This window comes from Gobius niger, assembly GCF_951799975.1.
Source record: "Gobius niger genome assembly, chromosome: 23".
In the NCBI taxonomy this organism is placed as follows: domain Eukaryota; kingdom Metazoa; phylum Chordata; class Actinopteri; order Gobiiformes; family Gobiidae; genus Gobius; species Gobius niger.
The window spans coordinates 4,848,105-4,868,028 of record NC_136874.1 but is presented as its reverse complement, the minus strand read 5'-3'; the positions used below and the strand labels follow the sequence as shown (position 1 = coordinate 4,868,028).

Sequence of the window (19,924 nt, the reverse complement as noted above, 5' to 3'; positions counted from 1 at the left end):
TTTTTAACGCTCGGAATAAGAAAAAAGTAACAACGTATCGGGCCCGTGGTTTCCAACATGGCCATGCAATTTTTCAACATTTACAAAGAGGTGAAAGTACAAGAGGAGCCTGGCAGGACGTGGGAGGGAGGTTTATAAATGTGAGGGGGGGAGAAAAGCGTTTTGTATCGGCGAGAATTGACTGCCCAGACCAAACATCAACAAGTATTTTTAGACTTCGAATTTGTTTTAATCCTTTAAACAAAGAAGGAGATGATAATGATATAAATAAGAGGAGGAGTAATAGGTAATTGTAATGTTCTTTCAAGTTGCAGACCTTTTTTTTTTAAAATCAGACATTTCAAATGCAGTCAAAGTAGCATAGTCCTTCTGAGGATTTGAGTAAAAAAACAAAATAAAAAAGTACACTTCCTTCTACATTTGTTCATTATCTGTAGAAGTGATTCTGCAAAACAAATTCCTCTGATAACATCACCGAAATACCTTGATGGTTTTTGAGCCGGGCAGTTTTTCGAAAAGGTTTCTCATTGATTTTTTTCTTTTTTTCAGACACCAAAAGCGTTTGTGGATAACAGAAGTCTACACCGGCGTGTGTCATCCGAGCTACGATATTTACCTTAAAATAAAACTTTAAAACGAGGCGAGAGGTGGAAGCATGGTTCGGGTGCTCGGGAGGGGGAGGAAAAAAAAAAAACGGGCGGGGGGGAATGGAGCCATCTAAATAAGTATAAATAGTTTTATAGCATGCATGAGGGTTGGATGGAGGGGGGGGGGACAGAGACAGGAGGGCGGTAAAGGTCTAGTTGCCCCACCAGTCGACCTGGGTGTGGGAGTAGTTTCCTCCGTAGCCGTCCGCAGCGTAGAAGTTCCCAAATCCTCCTGGAAGAGAGAAATAGTATAATATAATAGTGTTGTTTAGTTTGCTTTATTCCATGCAGTCCTTATATTTGAAGAGTTTAGTGGTGCTAGGCTAGTGCTAGGCTAGTGCAGGTCTATGGTAACTAGTAGCCTGCATTAAAAAAAGCTTTCTACAAATCAGATATGCCAACATTTGGATGACGACCCCATGATTTTGAAGAGGTTTTTAATGCAGGCTACTAGTTACCATAGACATGCGCTAGCCTAGCACTAGCCTAGCATTAGCCTAGCATCACTAAACTCTTCAAATATAAGGACTGCATGGATTTAAAAAAAAAAAAATCTCCAGAAATCAACAACACTCTGGATAACTAGGAAATGAGGCCCCATGTCAAAAATCCTGAAATATCCCTTTAATGCCACAAACACAAAAACAACTCGATTGATTTAGAAACATTTCATAAAACTGTGGAAAGAGAATTGGACAAACCAGGCAAAAAAAATGAAGTAGAGAAATGCTGTTTGAAATGAACCACAACTACTCAAAAATGTGCAAAAGGTCAGTTTTAGTCAGGATTTTCCTCATTTGGTTCTATTTTAGCATTGTTTTAGTTCAGATAAATCTTGAGCAAAAATATTGCAATGATCAATACTGTTATCAAATTTTTCTCTACCCTAGTTTATGTCACGATTAGGGCTGGGTACCATGAAAAAATCTTTATACTAGTACTTTAACAATACTTGGTTTTCGATACCTGAAAGATACTTTTCCCGATGCCTGTACTAAAATATTTGTCATCTAGAACCAGAAAACGGGACAATAGTGTGTGGAAGATCTGTGAATGAAGAATATCAGGTTCATCTCCAATGTCAAGGATTGTGTGAAAAATGGGCCATAATTTGGGAGAAAATGGGGGGAAATTGAAGCAAAAAATAAGAAGAAAATGGGAAGAAAATTGGGGGGGGGGGAAATTGTCATAAATTGTGTGAAAATGGGAAAAAATAAGGGGAGATAGGGATAATATTAGTATTTCAAAAATTAGGGGGAAAAAAATTGAAAAAAAAAAAAAGTGCAAAAATGAGGAAAAAAAATGTGTTAAAAACTGGAAAAAATTGGGTTAACATTAGGCTATGAAATTTTAAAAATTGGGGAAAAAATACAATAAAAATTGAGAAACATTTCAAAAAAATAAATATAAATATCGATGCTGAAACAACCAATCAATTCCTGTAATGCTGTCCCTGCATCAAAACTTCGATCCAAAGATATACGATTTTTTTTTCAGTATCTGCTTTCGACACTTTTGTTTTTTTCCATACTGGTGGTAACTGTTTGGTGTTGGAAACAAAGTTCAGGCATCATTTAATGATACCCAGCCCTGGTCGTGGTCAAATGGCTTCAGATGTAAAGCCCCTTCCTGCAGTGACATCTCCTCACCTCCTCCGAAGCCGCGGTTTCCTCCATGTCCCGTCTGGTTCCGCCCTCCTCGCCCTCCGAACCCCCCGGTGTTCGCCCCCGCCGCGGTCTGGCGGTAATCACGCGCCCCGAATCCTCCAGAAAACCTGTAATAAAGCACATTATTACCCCCGTGCTGTGGGAAATGACCAGATAAAAGCTGACGATCGGACCTCTTGCGCCCCCTGTTGTTGCTCTTGTGCTGGTGCTCGTAGGCCAGACTCTCCAGCCACGATGGCACTTCCTGTTTGGCCTCCACCAGGATGTCCAGCAGGTCTTTAGTGATGTTCCCGTTCTTATCGTTGAAGAAAGACGTGGCCAAACCTGAAAACACAGAGAAGTTTTAAGGCAAATGCAATCACCACGTGTAAATTCATTCATTTCGCTGCCGCTCACCGAGGTTCCCGACTCGCCCCGTGCGCCCGATGCGGTGCACGTACTCCTCGATGTCGCTGGGCAAGTCGAAGTTTATCACGTGTTTGACGTTTGAAATATCCAGACCTCGTGCTGCCACCTAGAGGATACAAATATATTACAAAGACTGTATAACTTTTCATGTTAAAAAAAAAAAAATCAGATAAAGTGCCTTTTTTCTAGTAATGGATTGAAATAGTATTTTTCCTCCTTGTGAAAAATGACACTGCAAGTTGTGAAATGTGTCTTTGAATAAATGTGCTACAAATGTAAAGGGAAGCTAAGAATGAGTTTGGACAATTTTAACTTAGTGGCTTCTTCTTTCATTGTTTGTAATAAAACAAAATCCGGTATAAGGCCTTTAAAAAGACTATCTGGGTCATCTGGTATCGCAGAACAGAAAACAAGCAGAACCTACGGATCAATGAACTGATTTACAGTTTAAAAGCCCCATTTTACGTTTTTATATATTTTAAAAAAGCCAATTTGTGCATAAAAAAGTCCAGTGATGAAATCTAAATGAAGTGTCAGATTTAATAATCATTTTATTTTTTTCTCTTGGCAAATTATTTTCTGAGAGGTGGAGCTATACGCCTTCGCCACGCACTGAGAGGTGACGGCTCTGATGGAAGCATCGTGAACTAAACAATGTTCATGTCTCGAGAGAGAACAGCGCAGAGCGGCGAAAACAAAACAAAAGCACATGTTCACCCCCCACAACCCTCTCCAGGCCGCAGAGTCGATCTTTGTGTCTTCACCCACTTAAATGTGCCAAGTCTGGAGAGGCAAGATCACAAAGTGCGCCCCTACTAAGCACAAAATGTCACGCTACAGTCTGTGTTTTGAGACACAAGATCGGCCCATTTGTAACAAGGGGATTTTGGAGTTAGTAATTATTAGTAAAAATGAGTAATAAGTGAAAAAATCTTGCCTTTTATGGGGGGTTCAAAGCTCAACAAACAAGGTTGAGAGATAAGATTGAAAAATATCTCTCTGTTGGAGAGTCTGTTGGAGCTACTATGGTGGTTATTTTGCTGCAGGACTGGACCAAAAACTTCTTTAGAGAAAAGTTTTGTAACGTGTGCACATGCCTGGCACAATTCTCCACTCTTCCGTACCGTCTCGCAGAAGGAGTTAAAGCGTCGTCTCCCTGACCCTTCGCCGGACACGTGGATGTAAATACTCTCAATATTTGTTGTTTGAATGCTACCTCCGGGTGACAAAACATCAGAAGATAAGCATCTGACTGGGTAAGTTTTGTCATTTTTATTCTCCAGCATGAAAACTAAGATGTTATGGGAGAAAACTAGATAAAAATCTCCACTTCAATGCTATGCCTGGCCTTAACACATCAAACGCGACCCAAATAATCCACAAACTCACAGCGGTGGCGACCAGAATGGGACACTTCCCGGATCTGAACTGGCTCAGGGCCTCCTCGCGGTCCCTCTGAGAGCGGTCGCCGTGGATACTGGTGCAGGCGTATCCCTCGCGGTACAGGAAGTCCTCCAGTGCGTCGGCGCCTTTCTTTGTCTCCACGAACACCAGGGTCAACGAGTCCTTACCTGGGACAGACCACAGCGAGGCCCATTTACACTTTAAGTCACGACGATGCCCCCCACATAGAGCCGAATCTCAGAGAGTCAATGATGACCAAGACTTAGCCCAGCACTTGCCATTATCTAGCACATCATAGATATTCATTGAAAAGTAAAGCTAAAGAAAAGCAAAAATGTAACACAAAGGTTGAATAAAATGTTGATATAAGTGCTCTGTTTATCCAGCCGCATTCCGCTGGACACAGATTACTGGCAAAAGAAACGAAAAGAAAGATAACTTAGCTACAATGACCAGGCACTTGAACATCAGTGAATGCATTGCTGTGGACAGTGCTGTTTCATGCAGGAGCTGTAGCCAGTGATACACAGAGTTTGGTCAGACACGTCTTATCGAAGGGGCTGCAGTGCGAGTCGTGTACTTTTCAATTTGTCCGCTACACAGACAATGGGAAACGATGGAGTACAATGGAGCAGAACTTTCCTGATCCGGATGGGGACTCAAAATGTGCCTCACCAGCTACAGGAGCGTGACATGCCGGGCTGACTCCTAATATGGTCATCGCTGCAGGACAAAAAAAAAAAAAAGGTGCAGACTTCCACAGTTTGTGATTCCTACAGGTTTTAGGTCATTCCTGACACAAACCCTCGTCTGATTTATCCAGGTTTGGGCCTGGCAGGAAGAGTTCACATTCAAGCAGTATTTAAGGCTAATGGATTTAGTGTCTCACTTTAGCTGCTGCCCTTTACGCAAAAGCAATTGTGATTAGGGATGCACCGATACTGAAACAATACGATATCGGGTATTAGCTACAAATATCCGATACTGAATCGATACCAGTTTGGGCCTTAAACACACAACTTTTACCACCTAAATCTACGTGGATATGGTCATGCTGTATATCAGCTGAGAACCAGGAGAATCCTGTTAGTTTCAACCTCCGCTAAAGCTAGTATTAGCATGCTAATGCTACGAACACTAATCAAGGCTGGGACAGAAACTAACAGATACCTAAAGGGGCTTAATAAAACAACCACTGCTGAAGCCGAGTGTTTGTATTTTAGTTTAAGAAATAACTGATCGAACATATTTGTAATGATCAGATCACTTAATGTGAGTTGTGAGGGGGGGGGTGGGGGGGTTATTACAAAACTAGACACTCTAATACACCTTATGTGTGTTTTTTGTAGCTCTGTGATGAACAGAACTGATATAGATGATGATCAAAACGTGTGAAAAGTCACATCCGGACACTTCATATACTTTTGCATTTTTCTTCTGTTTTTAGTCTGAGGGGGCGTGGTGTTGCTTAGTGAACAGCTGTAAACCCGACACTTCTCTCTCGCTCTCGTTTGACAAAGCAGAGCTGCTTCACATGAAAAGATCGAAACAGTTGAGATTTTAACATTTCTCTGAGTTTTTATATGGTTAAAATCGGCCCAAGGACGACTGAGAAACATCCTGTTAAAGTCTTCAATCTGAGAACCAGGCTGTTTAAATGCACACGCCATAAAAGGAGATCGAGAACAGGCGTGTTTCAAAACATGTCAACAATTGATTTGAACCTGAGATATTTACATAACATTAGTGTCCGTCCAGAGAGGAGAGAGGAGATAATCAGAAAGGAGAGTGTTTCATAAAAGATGCATTATCTCCGTTTCTAGAAAGGAGCCGAGGCACGAAGAATAAAAGTATTTTCACCAAAGGAGAGCTTAGATTCTCTCCTTTCAAATGAGCCACATCATGTGTCCATAACTATAACATAGAATACACTGTGGTGCTACAAATATCATGAAAATGGTCTGGATTGTTGGCGCTCTACAGCTAAATCCCCAAAACAGTGCAGCCTCAAGGTGTTAAATGTTTATCCAAGAGTTTATCAATAGACATTATTGATAATTATTGATGATTATTGATAATATCATGACAATAAAATATCACGTTATTGTTCTTAAAATGGAGAAAAGAGTCAATTCAATCTTTCACTCAGAGAAAGTCACGGGTATCAGCAGATTCTCAAAAGCCAGTATCGTATCTGTAGCAGAAAAGCCGGATCGGTGCATCTCTAATTGTCATTTTAGTCAAACACTGTGGAAGAGCTAGAGGTGAATTTAAAAAAAAGCCTTGACCAAACCCTTTATCAAGGCCTCATGACAGAAATCATATGTAGCAAAACTAACTGGGCTGAATGACGTTTAACCAATGAAGTATGAACTCAGGCTTAAGGACCGGCCGCCCTTAAGAGCAAAGTGCAGGCAAAAGTAACGCTTTAGGTGCAGGTCTTACCCGGTTTCTCTACGGTGTCTCCTGCATTGTCCTGTGCCTCAGTGGGGACGACTTTAGATAAAATCAGACCATTCAGTATTAGAATATGAGCATTAAGACTTGGACTAGGGCAGCAACCACTGACTACTGTGTGTAATATTAGTCAAGTCTGGGAGCCATTATTCTGTTTGAAAATGAGAGTTTTACACACACATTAAATGGCGACATGCTGCTGCAGGATTACGTGTGCCTGGATGTGTGCAGTGTGACGTCTAGTGGTGATGGGCGAGACGGCAAAAGCAACGACAAGCGATTGCAAATGGCGCTTTTTTTTTTAGCTCCAATTCCAGTCTATTTGTATGCCTAGATCTGTAGAAAAAGCTTGTTTGGGCTTTTACGTTTTACTAGTACTTCTTTTTGAACTTTCCTCGAATCAATGTTGTGGCTTCTATGGTTTTTCCTTTACCCTAAACACAGATCCAGTGTCCAATGACCTGACAACACACACACACTGAACCATAGTACAGTGGCTGGGTGACTGCGGGGCTCGGGCCTCACCTGTGGCGCTGAGCAGGTCCAGGAGGAAGGATCTCTTGTCGCTCTCCTCGACCCAAACCACTTTCTGCGTGATGTTCTCGGAGGTGGAGCCGACGCGACCCACCGCCAAGAAAATGTACTCCTCCAGGAAGTCACGGGCGAGAATCTGAGAAGCAGGAGAGACGGTTAGTGTGAGATTGTAGATGTCCATTTGTTTTTGGGCAAGTGCAAGGACTGAAGCGCCTCACACTGACCACTAATGCTGCTGACCCCATTATTCCTGCTTCTAAAGGTCAGCTTTTATGCCCGATTTTGCTCTAATCTTCAGTCGCACCGAGTCTCGAGTCGTGCCGCGTAGTGTGGGAGGGTCACGACAATACAGAAAATACAGAATGCAGTGGCCAATGAGAGTGAAATAAAGACAGAAATAGACAGCAGTGCCTCAAACAGCAGCACAAATAACTCACTTCATGGCCACAGCCCCACACGAAACGGCACAACTTTATATCGCTAAAAGTTCACCAGAACCACCTTTTCCAGCTACATTTCAACTGTTTTTGTTTAGTTTAGTTGTTTATTTGCGCATTCTGCTCAAAAAGAGTGGGCTGGAGCAAGAAGCTTATGAGCGCCCACCCCCAACTCAATGCAATAACAATATTCATTTCACAATAATAAAAGAGGGCATAGAACAAAAGGAACAAAACAACAACAAAAGAACAGCAGCAAAAAATGGATAATATGCACTCATGATGGCATTTACCTTGAGTAAGATTACATGACTGAAACTCTGCACTGTAAACATTCCCAAAAAGGGAGTAATCAAGAAGCAACAAAGATAAGCTACAGTAATAGAGTCACCAGAGGCTCCATCAATCACAACTGTACCATTCCATACCGTAAAACTGCATTTGGTCAGTCTGCCATTTCGTTCTCTGGTCCGAAGCTGTGGAACTCACTACCCACAGAACTTAAAACCATATCCGAGTTTAAAATGTTCACTTCTAGGGTTAAGTCCTGGCTGAAAACAAACCAAAGCTGTACCCATTTGTAAATAGCACTGAGTCTGTGTGAAGGTAGGTGTGAGTGCATACAGTGTGTATGAGTGTGACTGACAAAGTTTTATACAAATGTTGTATTTATGTATTTTATTATTGTAAACTGTGTAGAAAGGCCCAACCAGGGACATGAGCTGCGAATTAGCACTAGCTACAAGCTCTTCATGCATCGCATCAGCTGCAAATATTAATTGGAACTATGTTGATTGTATCGTCCCTGAGAAATAAATAAATAAATAAATAAACATCATGAAGCGTAAGCAGCATTTACACAAACACAGGTGTTTGCCTCCTTCCATGAAATAACTTAATCCCATTGAGATTAGTCTCATTGGCAAAAGAGAACTTGTTACATTTCAATGCAGCTTAATTAACACACACCGTCAGTCTTGTTTAATGTACGATGTCGAGTACAAAGCAAGTAACAAAAGGTTCAGAAGGTTACCAATACCAAACATTGTTAACATTACTGAAAGTCACTAGTTTGATGTTGAATGGCACATTAATACACACATTATACTCTGTGATCTTGCTCAATCTCAGTTGTCATTTCCATCCTCATAACAGTAACAATTTGTGTACACTTTGTCTTCCCTTTTTGTCTGTCTTTGGTGTACAATGTATTACGTATACCCCACATAGTGTAGTTCGTTAAAAAGCCACAGAAATACGTCCCGCATCTTCGTGTCGCCAACGTTTTCTTTTCTTAACAGAACTACAGCCAAGTTAAAGGCTCGTACAAACAGTAGCAGCAGAATTGAACACATTGACACTGTTGACCAATCGGGAGACGCACATGTTCCCCACGTTCACAAACAGAGGCACTAAACCCTGTGTGTGCTGACCTTAACCTGCTCCTAGACCCACTAAGCCGCGAGTGTTCCCTGAGCCTCACCTGGATCTCTTTGGGGAAGGTGGCGCTGAACATCATGGTCTGCCGGATTCCCTTCGGGGGCATCGTGTCCTGCTCCACGATGCGTCGGATCTGAGGCTCGAAGCCCATGTCCAGCATCCGGTCGGCCTCGTCCAGCACCAGGTAACTGCGGACGAGAGAGAAGAAATGACGAGCTAAGACAGGGTTTCATAAGGCAGCAGCGAGTCAAATTTAATACTTTTTAATTACATTTTAATGCCACAAATGGAAAGATCTGTTGCATATTACATTCCTTAATCTCTTAAACCCCACCTGAACCAAGCACATTTTCTCCAGTTTAGCCTTATCCAAATCTAAAAGCTTTGTTAAGTATCAAAATAGCGACAAAAATGAGACGAAAACAAGGATGAAAATGCAACAAAATAGCAAATAAAAAGCAAAAAAAAAACTACAGAAGAGCAATAGAAAAGTGACAAAAATGAGAAAAAAAAGCCTTGAAAATTTAACATAAAACCTACAAAAGATTAACAAAACCGACAAAACTGTTAAACGAAAACAATGGAATTCAGTTTCCCACCCAGGGGCGGATCTAGAGGGGTGGCAGCCTATTTAACGTCTTGCCACCCCAGCTGCCAGCCAGGTTTTGTCCTTGTCTGGAACTGTCTAAATAGTGTAGTCATCAACCTGGCACTTCATAAATGCATTGTTTCAAGGACTAGTTGAAATCCGGATCTCCAAAGCCTGATTCATTTAATAGTTTTTTTGAACTATATTAATGTAATGTGATTTAAAAATTGCCTTGCGATCAAGCAAAACTTGCGTACCCCCCTATAAACATTTGACATAACAGAAATGATCTCCAACTCTGCTTGCCAACCCATGATTTTTTGCTTATTAATGACATTTAAAGTTACTTAGTGTCACAACATCCCAGCAGTTTTGAGTTAATCCTCAGACAAAGCTGTTAAATGTAGCTGTTTCTTCTTCTACGATGTCTGCCCCTCGTTCTCTACTTCCTGATTACACTCGAGTCATTGTTCAAACCCAAAAGACTGTCCTCCACATTATTAAAGCCCATAATCCAACAGTATTTGTGCTCAAAGTGTGTTTATCGCGCACTCCTGAACCTGCAAACCGCGCCATATCCAACCTGGAAGTCATTCTTTTCGAACATTATTCCTCTAGCTGCCAGCAGGAGGAGCCCCAGTCAAGATTATCACCAGCTCTTTCGCCTGCATTTCATTGTTACTATTTGATTCTTACAGAGACATATTTTCATATTATAAAAACGCACAATATCAAAGCTGAGGCTCCCAAAATAATGTAGCTCCATACGCATGTCCACTGTAAGGCCTTCCATTTTGTAACAATTAATGTAATGACTGTTAAAGCCCCGAGGAAACCCTGTAACACATTTACGAATACAGAATGGGAGTCGTGAGTGTGTAATTGCCTGATAAACAAGCTGCATGAGGCTGAATGGTTCTAAACCCATAAACATGCAACATTTAAGAGCCTTTTTATGGTCTTACTTGCAGTAGTCCAGGCCGATCTTCCCCCTCTCCATCATGTCCACCAGGCGTCCCGGAGTGGCCACCAGCAGATGGCACCCTCGCTCCAAATCTCTGATCTGCCCCCCAATGTCTGCCCCTCCGTAGACCACACAGGGGCGCACACGGGAGCGGTACGAAAACTGCACAGGGGAACGAAAACATATGAGATTCTCTTCACTTACAAAATAAACTTAGAATAGTCCAGATGACAGCTTTCTGAAACCTTTTGTAGCTTATTGTTGGGGTGATGGAATAATACATTACCTTTCTGGCTTCGTCGTAGATCTGCAGAGCCAGCTCTCGAGTCGGAGCCAGGACCAGTGAAATGGGAAACTGCTTACGACGGCCATACTTTCCATTCTCCTGTTGGACCAGAAATGACTTAATACTTTAGGCAATGACGTCCAAGATTGTTGAGAGAGTGTTTGTGTTGAACGGTCCATGACAAATTAAAAATGCTTTACTTTTTCATAACGGTGGCCTGTTCCTTTAAACAAGGGCCCCACCGATATTTTTTTCGATATTTCGATATCTCAGGAACCCAAAGTGATGGACTTCCCGTTTTCTGCACTGGAAAGAGCTCAGTCTGGACTCTAAAATGAGGCCTCCCACAACTTAGGCCTCAGTGGAGTTAAGAAATTTCGCGGTGAAAATCGGTCACGAGTTTGTCCACCTATTTTACGTATTACCTGTAATAGACTTTTGTTTAGAATTTCAGAACCATACGAGATAGAGATCGTTTTTTTGTTTTAGAATCTACTGATTTTTGTCATTCAAACAAGCTCCCACTGAAGTACCTACTAAACATAAATATACAGCGCCCCCTGCTGTCACAGTTCAACACTGACACGTTTAGAAGCTTCATGCACAGGATTATAGATGAGACATTTTATCTGTGGTGCATATCGGCCAATCAAAACCCCAATAAATTTGCATCGGCCTCAGAAAAATCAGTCATTTAAACCCTTAAAATAATAATAATGAATGTTTAATTATAGGCTATTTGAAAGATAAAAAAAAAAAACATCAAATTAAACTACCTAAAATATCGGCTAATACATCAGCCATCGGCCATGCTAAGCCCCTTCATATCGGTATCGTACCCCAAAAAATCCATATCGGTCGGGCCCTGGTTTAAATTTACTAATGTGCTATGTGTCAAAAGGTTTTACTTCTTAGAAACAGCCCGTGATGCTGAAAGTTTGTCAGCAAAGAGCGACTTCAGGGGAAGGGTCGGCAAAACTCTGATATAAAGCCAAAAGCTACAACGTACTGCTGCATGTTTCTATTAGCTCGCTGCAAAAACTAGCTGCTTTCTGACGGCTAAGAACACGGGAACTAATCTCTTTCTGCCTATACAGCATCGGTCTCCTCTTTGCTCTCCACACTGACGGCTTCCTCATCTTTGCTCTGACCTCATGAGCCTGGATGACGCTGCACTCAAACCGTGGAGTCAATAAAGTGAAAAATAATCACTAAGCACTTATTGACTGCAAATGCTTCATTCATTAATTATAGGAGTCGTGGCTTCTGATGCTGCCGGTTTTTGTTGTTCGGGAAACCAAGCGGAGCACAAGTTTATGTCTTGACTTATAAACTCACATATATATATATAAGAGCAGGGCTGGTGTTATGAGAGACATGGATTGAATGTGCAGAATTACTGAACCTCTCCACTCCACACACAGAACAACCCGATACAGGCCCTGCAGAAACATAATTCCTCACCTGTCCGGAGGCTTTGGCTGCATTCAAAGCCTCTCCTGGTCCCTCGGAGTAGATCTGACTGAGAATGGGCAGCAGGAAGGCCGCGGTCTTCCCAGAGCCAGTCTGAGCGCAGGCCATCAGGTCCCTCTTGCCTTTGATGATGGGAATGGCGTATTTCTGAACCGGGGTGGGCCGAGTGTAGCGGCTCAGCGCGATGTTCCCCATGACGATCTCGCCCATGTCCACGTCACTGAACTGTAAAGAAAAACAGACGGCAAATAAAACAACAGTATTGTGGGGAAGTGGTGGAGAAGTGATCTTACGCTCTCGATGTGGTGCGGGCAGTTCTGTCCAGTCGCTTCTACGGGAATGTCGTCGTACTTCTCAAAGTTAATGCCAGTGTTACAGCCAGAGAACAGCTCACTGTGGAGGAGACAAACTCAACATTCAGTGGATATTTCACACAGAGATTTGTTAGGTCAACTTTGATCGATGTAGTTTGTGATACAGTGGATCTACACAAAATTAAACACAGATTCGCTTTAAAGTAGGACTGCTCTTTATTTACACAACACCAGAGGCCTGTGGCAGGTCTAGCTTTTAATTTGGGCAATATTTCATTATAAAAACAGATATATCAAAGTTTAACAGACATTGTTTGTGTGAAATGCTTTTGCAAAAAGAAGTTGTTTAAACCTCGAATTCCCTGGTTCTACAGTGAAAGAGCCGACACGTGAGTCTGAAGGCTGTCCTCTGTCTCCGGCTCTACTGACATACGGAGAAACGAAACCAAAAGTAGTAGTATCTTTTATAAATGCAAGTTGAAGTTGCTTCTATGTATAAACAATAGTTACAGCAACAGCTCCTGTAACTTTAAGTCTTACGAGTGCTGTTTGGGTCAGAAAAGTTGTTGTTTTGTCAGCGTCAGGCCACAATTGTGGCTTTCTTCATCTTATAATATTAGATTATAAACTGGATTCAAACAAATACTACAAATACTAGATAGATGACTGATTTAAGCAGGATTCAAGTATCCCGACGAACAGAACTCACTGCTCGAGCCGCTCGTTTCGTGGCGTTGGTTTGGACCAGTCTCCCTCGTCTCTGGGCTCTTCCACCCAGCGGCTGTTCCCCCCCGCGTTGAACCCTCCGTTATCGAACCTGGCCACAATAACGAATAAGCGATCAGAATTTGACAGGATAATCCGGATTTTGTTTTCTTCGTCTCCTTCGTCCAGACCTTCCTCTGTTGGCGTTGCCTCTGTCGTTGAAGAAAGCCGATTTGCCGCGATTGTTCCCGAAACTACTGTAGGCTTCTTTAGCTGTGTTCCAGCCACTTGCGTCTGCAACGAGAAAAAAAAATACGACTTGAAGATTCCATGAGATGTTGACGTAAATGTCCCAAATTAGATGAACAAAATAAAGCAACAAAAGCAAAGAAATGATTGAAATCTGTGTCCATTATGATGATTATTCAGGTGCATTCTTTCCTCCGTACCTTTGTTCTCGAAAGCGACGAAGCCCATTGGCTGCGTGGGGTTCATGGGGTTGAATGCCGCGCCCCTGTTGCCCCGGTAACCGCCTCCTCCCCGGTTACGCTCCATTCGAGGCGGTCCTCGGGTGAACGTGTTCCCGCCCGCCATCCGTGTGTCGTGGAAACCGTTGACGAAGTTGTTGCGCGTCGCGTCCCAGCCGTCTGCAAAAAAAAAAAAAACGAGGAAAATGTGAGATGAAAACTTTCCACGGCGTTTTTTTTTTCAAAGTTCTGGAAATGTAACAGAAGAGAAGAAGAAGAAGAATGTGTAACTTTAGCTCTTACAGTTGGCGGCTGGTGCCATGGCGTATGCTCCCTGACGTGGAACAAAAGCATTTGGAACTGCGAACAAAAGAAGTCAGTCATGATATTTAGCTCAACTATTACGATCTCAGCCTCAAGTTTGGTCAAATTGAGATGCTCAGTTTGATCATTCTCTATGAACAACATCCTCAGGTATCACTGACTCCCATCCTCCGCTGATCAGAGGGCTTGTTAAAACCAAAGAATCATCCGAAACCCCGTCCTAGTCATCTTCAAGACTTTTTTTTAACCCCTTTCCCCCCCAATTACAATATGACTTTGGCAATTATGGAAGGAGGCTGACGATCTGAAATGCCTATTGCTTAAGTTTCAGTCATTCACCATTTTTGGAAGGATCTTTGTTCCGTAAATGTGGAGGAATGTACCGCCCTGTGAACAAAGCAGAAGTCCATTCATAAATGCCTCTATAACCAATTACTAAAGTCCCTCTATTTTTCCCATGAACAATAAGTCTAGTCTACTCACTGTTTGAGCCACCGCCTTGCCCGTCTGCTGCGTTCAAGTCTAGGACAGCCAGCTGCAAAGCACAGGCAGACCATGGTTACCGGCTCCCGTTCGTCCACCAAGTATTCATCGTAGTGAAGCTTAAATCATCGACAGCACTGAGTTTGAGTCCTGAACCAAAGTCCTAAACCAAACCCGGTCCAGTCGACGAATTTGAGCTTCACTACGATGAATATTAGAAGTTTAATGTTTATTTCATAGGCCTACTATATGTATTAAAGGAACAGGCCATCGTTTTTCCATACTGAGATATGTTCTTACCTGAGCTTAGACGAGTTAATGTGTACCTGTCTGGTCTTTGTGCGTGCGCTCAGTGTGACTATACTTGGGTCGTGTAACTACTCACGTAACCGTATTTAAATAGGGAGAACATGGAAGAGCTTGCTCGCTTCAACATCTTTGTTTTTTCTGCGTGACTGAGCGCACGCACACAAACCAGACAGGTACGCATCAACTCGTCTAAGCTGAGGTAAGAACATATCTCAGTTTGGAAAAACAGTGGCCTGTTCCTTGAAGACAGTACACTGTTTGTAGGGGTGCAATGGTCCACACAAAATATTGAACCGTTTCGGTCCACTTGGGATCTGTATGATCAATTTTGAATAATTTATTTCGTAGTGTAAAGTTTAATGCCCCTCCTGGAACCGCCATCTTAACGTGGTGGAGTTTGAGCATCCGAATGATCCTGGGAGCTACTGAATGTTGCTGTCGGGGGCTTCATGTCCCTGGTAGGGACTCCGAGGTCAGACAAAGAGCGGTTCAGCAGCCCATTATGAAAGACCAACAGGCCCGGTAAGAATCGTGAGGCCGTCCTTCCGTGGACCCACCACCTGCAGGAGCCATAGGGGGCTGGTGCAATGCGATTTGGGCAGCTGCCCCCACGACCCGGCAACGGACAGGTGGAAGAAAATGGATGGATGGAGGAAGTTTAAATGCAGCGGAACCAATGTTTCACACAGATGCTATTGAGTGACTTCTCCTTGGGCTAATTTTAGAGTATTATCTCTCAGTGTTCCCTTTTGACAGGTGGCAGTGATTATACTAATTAATTTTGAACTATTCCAAAGTATTTAATCGTTTCAAAATTCAAACACATGGATGGAGGTTTGGATTAACTGGAGCCGTGACGAGATCTCCAGGACATCGCAGAGATCCACTCGCAAACAACTTTCGTCAGTAATTATCCCTTTGTCGCGCCGTTGTTTACTCATCTGTGGGAAAGCACCCGTCTGTATTCCTCCAGGTAAACTTTAGCTGTTGGCTAACTAGCACATGGTTTTGTTATTGCTCTACTAATGGTTTGTTTTGACGAGTCACTCAACAAAAACGTGGTTTAATACTTTTTATTTATATAGTTTGAAAAGATAAAGATTTTGAGGAAATTATATACATTTGTTAAGTGTGACATCACGACTTCCGCTTCCGGGTCCTAGCATACCGGCAAATATGCGAGAAAAAAACATCAAAAACTCTTAAAAACAACCATCAATTGAAACTCAGCGGAGAGTTACTGAACCTACTTATTTCTCAGACTCATTAGCCAAAAATGTCGCACCTGCTGCTAAAAAAGTAATATATATAGTTAGCGTAGCTGCTGCGCCATTAGCATTTTTCTCTGCTAACCAGGAAGTAACGATTTTGGTTACTGGTTTGGTTTGATTACTTTTATAGCAGTAGGTTCAGCATTTCTGGCTAATGGGCCTGATAAATAAGTATGTTCAGTGACTCTCCGCTGAGTTTCACAAATATTGATTGTGGTATTAAAGAGTTTTTTTTGTAGTTTCTCGCACATCTGCGAAGCCGGAAGTAGAGCTGTGACGTCACCACTTAACAAACTGTCTCTTTAACTTATTTTTAACACTCTGTATGTTTTTGAACAAACATATTGCAGGTTTATTTTCTGTGGTGCTTTTTGTGAAACGGAAAAACACTGGACCCATTAATTTAATTAATTAATTAATTAAACCAAACCGAAATGATATTTTTGCGAACCGTTACACCCCTAACTGACAACAACGTCCATGCTTCGTAGCTTATTTGCAAAAGCACCTTATGTTTTGCTTTCATTGAGGAATTGTGGTTAATCTGGTAAATATAGCATGCTTTATTATTGCGTGCGATAGTAAATAATACGTTTTTAGGCCTTTGTAAATCACCCCCATTGCATCTATTTGATCAAATCTCAAAGTTTGCTAGCAGCACAATGAGGCTACACTGCATTTGCGTTCCTCGTCCACGCCATCATCACTGCAAATCTAAATAAACAACACGAAAACAAAAGGATAAAGGACGCAGATCAAAATTCAAGCCGTTTCATCCTTGCTCGGAGGAGTTTGATAGAGGACATACTGTACTTGTGCAACTGTGGCTAAATGGCGTTGTCTACGTTACTGATGACGCAGAAGAAATGTGCACTATTTTTAAGCGACGCGAGTATCAAAACTAATTTATTCATCGATTAGTAAAGCTGCGAGGGGGTGCACGGACTATCGCTGTTGTTGAATCGCAATTGTCTTCGCAGCATCTCCCGTCTCCCAATTTATTATTGTACCTAGCTCACTGAGAGACAAACGCAGTGAAGATAATAGTTCGAGGGAAGCGCTCGTTTTGCTCACGTTGACCTTCTGACTGTCAGTTATAACGAGAGCCGTTTAGTTTTGCTAAATACCGTTAATGTGTCAGCAACTAACGGCTCAATAGTGGATGAATATCAAGTTAACGGGCTGGTGTTTGAGATAGGTTAGAAATATTCACAAAAAGATGGATGGAAGTGGGTTATTATTGTATAACGAACTAGGTCAATCCCATAATGTGCCCGTTTTTCGCTTACGCGGTGTCCAAATCAAACGTCCCCCCCGCAGCATTAGCACGATAGCATCCCGTTAGCCTCTTCGTGCTAACCGGCACGCTAGTTCACGTATCGCTGTTTTTCTTTCAACGCCCGCAATCGCACGTCGCGGGAAAAAAATCACATAAAATCGCTTACCTGCTGCTCTAGACCGTGTGCATTTTCGACGGCCACATGACTCATAACTATGGAGTATGGGGGAAAAATGTTGGCGTTGAAACGGGACCTCTTTGTTAGCCGGGGTTGGTGCAAGTTGCAATGTTTTTTTTTTTTTTCGGCTGGTGTCACGTCTCTACAGCATCGGCGTCGGCAGAACTTTGAGCTCGTTGAGGTGCGAAATAAAAAGCAGAAATAAACGCAGTGAAAGACGGGAGCGTTTAGGCTCTAAAAGCTTCATCAAACTCAGCTGATTCCGACTTGCTTTTCTTTTTTCTTTTTTTTTTACTCTACAGCTGAAGCCGAGATGAAGCGACGCTGCAACAGAAAAGGGATAAATATTGACGCAGCACAACATCCGGGAACGTAACAAAATAAAAGCCCAGTGCACAGATCTATAATAAAATGTATTTATTTATTATAACTCTAGTGGATGGAAGCCAATACATGTTTTATTCATTTCTTTATAGATGTATATAAAAAAAATCACAATGAACACATTTTTTTTTTTTAAATCAATCCCAAACTTTTTTCACTGAGGGCCCCCATACAGTAGAGGTCAGATATATAACGTCACCTGTCTTGTATTAAAGTTAGCAAATTCAATAAAATGGTAACTACGCCTTTTAATTGAATATGCTTAGTAAAAAAAACTAACAACAAAAAAAACCTTAGTCACAGCTTTCTATTAATGGATTTTCATTTGTTTTATTCAATAAAAGCAACAAAAAAAAAAAGTTCAATAATATTTTTTAGAATTTGGAGCGGGCCAATTAACCCCTTAACTCCCACCTGAACCGAGCACATTTTCTCCAGTTTGGCTTTACCCCAGTCCAAAAGCTTCTGGAAAAAAGCTGTGAAAAATAGCAACAAAACTGAGACGAAAACATTGACGAAAAAGTGACGAAAAATGTATGAAAAAGTGGCAAAAATGTCACAAGAAATTGAAAAAAACTTGACGAAAAATGACAAAAATGTGACAAAAAAAATGACCAAAATGTGACAAAATGTAAAAAAATAATAATAATGGACAAAAAAATTACAAAAAATGAGAAAAATGTGACAAGAAAATGACAAAAAAGTTGATGGAAAAAAAATCTGATGACGTGAGGAAAAAGATCCTCTCGGTTCAGGCGGGAGTTAAGAGGTTAAAAGTGGGCGGTAGTTTGGACACCCCTGCCTTATAGCAATTATTTATTTTTGATTTTGCCCACAAAGGCTACACTATAGATCAAACATGATTATTATTATTAATTTATTTTTTTAAGAATGTGACCGAGTCTAGGGTATTCTTCATGAACATAGTCTTGTGGCCTGTACAAGCAAATAGCCTACTACTATAATGATAATAACAACAACAATAGACTACCTAAACAAATCGACAACCCACTCCAGACGACTAACATTCAATAGAATATGTTAGTATGACTGAGACAGCTACTTAATATCAATAATTTTATATAAAGCATTCAAACATTCTGATTTGTAAACAGACTCCAGAGAAAAGAGAATTTGTTTCCTCACGCAGGAATGAGCAGTGAGTCAATGTCTCTTTTATTTTGAAACCCATTGTTTATTTTCGCTCTACTTTCTCCCCTTGAATCTCGGTGGCTTGACTGCACCACTGTTGTTATTAAATCAAGACGTCGCGAGATTACTGTCACTTTTCATCGCGACATTTCTTTGTGCAGAGGAAAAAATAGGATAATGATGCTGGCTGACTCACTTCTCCATCACAATCCTCCACAGTGCACACTTCGCATAGACACCCGGCACGAGCACATTTGTCAGTCCCTCAAGTGTATGAATTATGACCATGACAAATCACACAAAGGCTTTAGCTCGTCTTTCTTATATTGAAATCATAAAGAGGCCAAGGCTGCAGTGGTTCTCAAACTGCAGTGTGGATACTACTGCTGGTACACAGGCATTTCTGCAGATGTTTCATTTAGAGTCGGAGCAGATCTATCTATCTATCTATCTATCTATCTATCTATCTATCTATCTATCTATCTATCTATCTATGGAGATATGTCAGTCATTTTGTTTTTGTTGTGTTTAAGAATGCTATGGTTAATTTGACCCAGACACTGTAAACCTTGTACAATTCGATATGAGCTGAAGGACTCTTTTATGTTTTTATAGCCTGCCTATGAATTGTTTTGTCTACATACAAGGCCTATGTGTATAATTCTCTGTGAACTTCTTGAGTGTCTCACAGAGATATGGGAGAGAACTCTGAAAGCTCTTTGTTACCATTTAAACGTCTATCTATCTATCTA

At 41.5% G+C, this 19,924-nt stretch overlaps 1 protein-coding gene across 4 annotated transcripts; it reads right to left on the bottom strand.

Annotated features, from left to right (window-relative positions):
- Positions 1-417: 417 nt before the first annotated feature.
- Positions 418-17,953, bottom strand: LOC306982178 (ATP-dependent RNA helicase DDX3X-like). 4 transcript variants are annotated; one of them, XM_079582017.1, is made up of 19 exons: positions 17,625-17,951; positions 14,600-14,651; positions 14,456-14,503; positions 14,096-14,152; positions 13,775-13,972; positions 13,517-13,619; positions 13,330-13,437; positions 12,600-12,699; positions 12,298-12,531; positions 10,834-10,932; positions 10,549-10,709; positions 9,038-9,182; positions 7,109-7,253; positions 6,572-6,622; positions 4,112-4,293; positions 2,711-2,828; positions 2,488-2,638; positions 2,297-2,421; positions 418-879 (listed from the first exon to the last, which is right to left on the bottom strand). In XM_079582017.1, the coding sequence occupies exons 1-19, from the start codon at positions 17,667-17,669 to the stop codon at positions 800-802; spliced, it is 2,202 nt and encodes a 733-aa protein (XP_079438143.1). In that variant the 5' UTR covers positions 17,670-17,951; the 3' UTR covers positions 418-799. The 4 variants fall into 4 exon arrangements, with proteins under 4 accessions (XP_079438143.1, XP_079438141.1, XP_079438144.1 ...); XM_079582015.1 differs by having other exon boundaries at positions 2,297-2,638; positions 17,625-17,953; XM_079582018.1 differs by lacking the exon at positions 6,572-6,622.
- Between the last annotated feature and the right edge of the window lie 1,971 nt (positions 17,954-19,924).

Excerpts from the sequence above, each read along its gene's own strand:
- LOC306982178 (XM_079582015.1), bottom strand. The coding sequence starts at position 17,669 with ATGAGTCATGTGGCCGTCGAAAATGCACACGGTCTAGAGCAGCAG. Across the intron at positions 13,620-13,774 it reads CGTCGCTTTCGAGAACAAAG|ACGCAAGTGGCTGGAACACA; the intron begins GTACGGAGGAAA and ends TTCTCGTTGCAG. Across the intron at positions 9,183-10,548 it reads ATCGGCCTGGACTACTGCAA|TTACCTGGTGCTGGACGAGG; the intron begins GTAAGACCATAA and ends TCTCGTCCGCAG.